Source organism: Octodon degus, unplaced genomic scaffold, assembly GCF_000260255.1.
Source record: "Octodon degus isolate 3935 unplaced genomic scaffold, OctDeg1.0 scaffold00280, whole genome shotgun sequence".
NCBI classification, from domain to species: Eukaryota; Metazoa; Chordata; class Mammalia; order Rodentia; family Octodontidae; genus Octodon; species Octodon degus.
The window spans coordinates 1445270-1445681 of record NW_004524856.1 but is presented as its reverse complement, the minus strand read 5'-3'; the positions used below and the strand labels follow the sequence as shown (position 1 = coordinate 1445681).

The following is a 412-nucleotide window of genomic DNA, read 5'->3' as shown; positions in this document are numbered from 1 at the left end:
ATATTAACTGTACATTGAATAATGACTTTTTATGTACTTCAGTACACGGTCTACAGGGTCTCACTACATAGATTGGACTTGTAGTGATCCTCCTGTTTTCAGCCTCCCAAACTCTGGGATTATAGGCCAGTCTCAATCACACTCAGTGTGCCCCAGAGGGTGGGGCCAGCAGGGCTCACCAAGGATGGAACCCTGGCTGCTGCACTTTGCCTAAGCAGGCTCCTTAGTCCGCTGAGCTATTTGGCCGGCCCAATGACTTAATTTTAAAGATGTGATAAACATAATGTGTTTATGTAATACGATGTCTATTTTAGGAGTTAAGAACCATGTTGCACTCTGAAGGCTGAGGGAGGAAGATCCTGTTGAGTTTGAGGACAGGATGAGGTACACAGTGACTTCAAAGCAAGCCTGT

General features: G+C 45.4%; 1 protein-coding gene across 1 annotated transcript in view; it reads left to right on the top strand.

Moving 5' to 3' along the window:
• Positions 1–379: 379 nt before the first annotated feature.
• Positions 380–412, top strand: part of Taf1 (TATA-box binding protein associated factor 1) — a gene marked incomplete at its 3' end in the record, with an annotated part of 98346 nt that continues 98313 nt past the window's right edge. The window contains exon 1 of the mRNA XM_023707121.1: positions 380–384. Within this exon, the coding sequence (XP_023562889.1) occupies positions 380–384 (5 nt within the window). The remainder of the gene's footprint in view (positions 385–412) is intronic.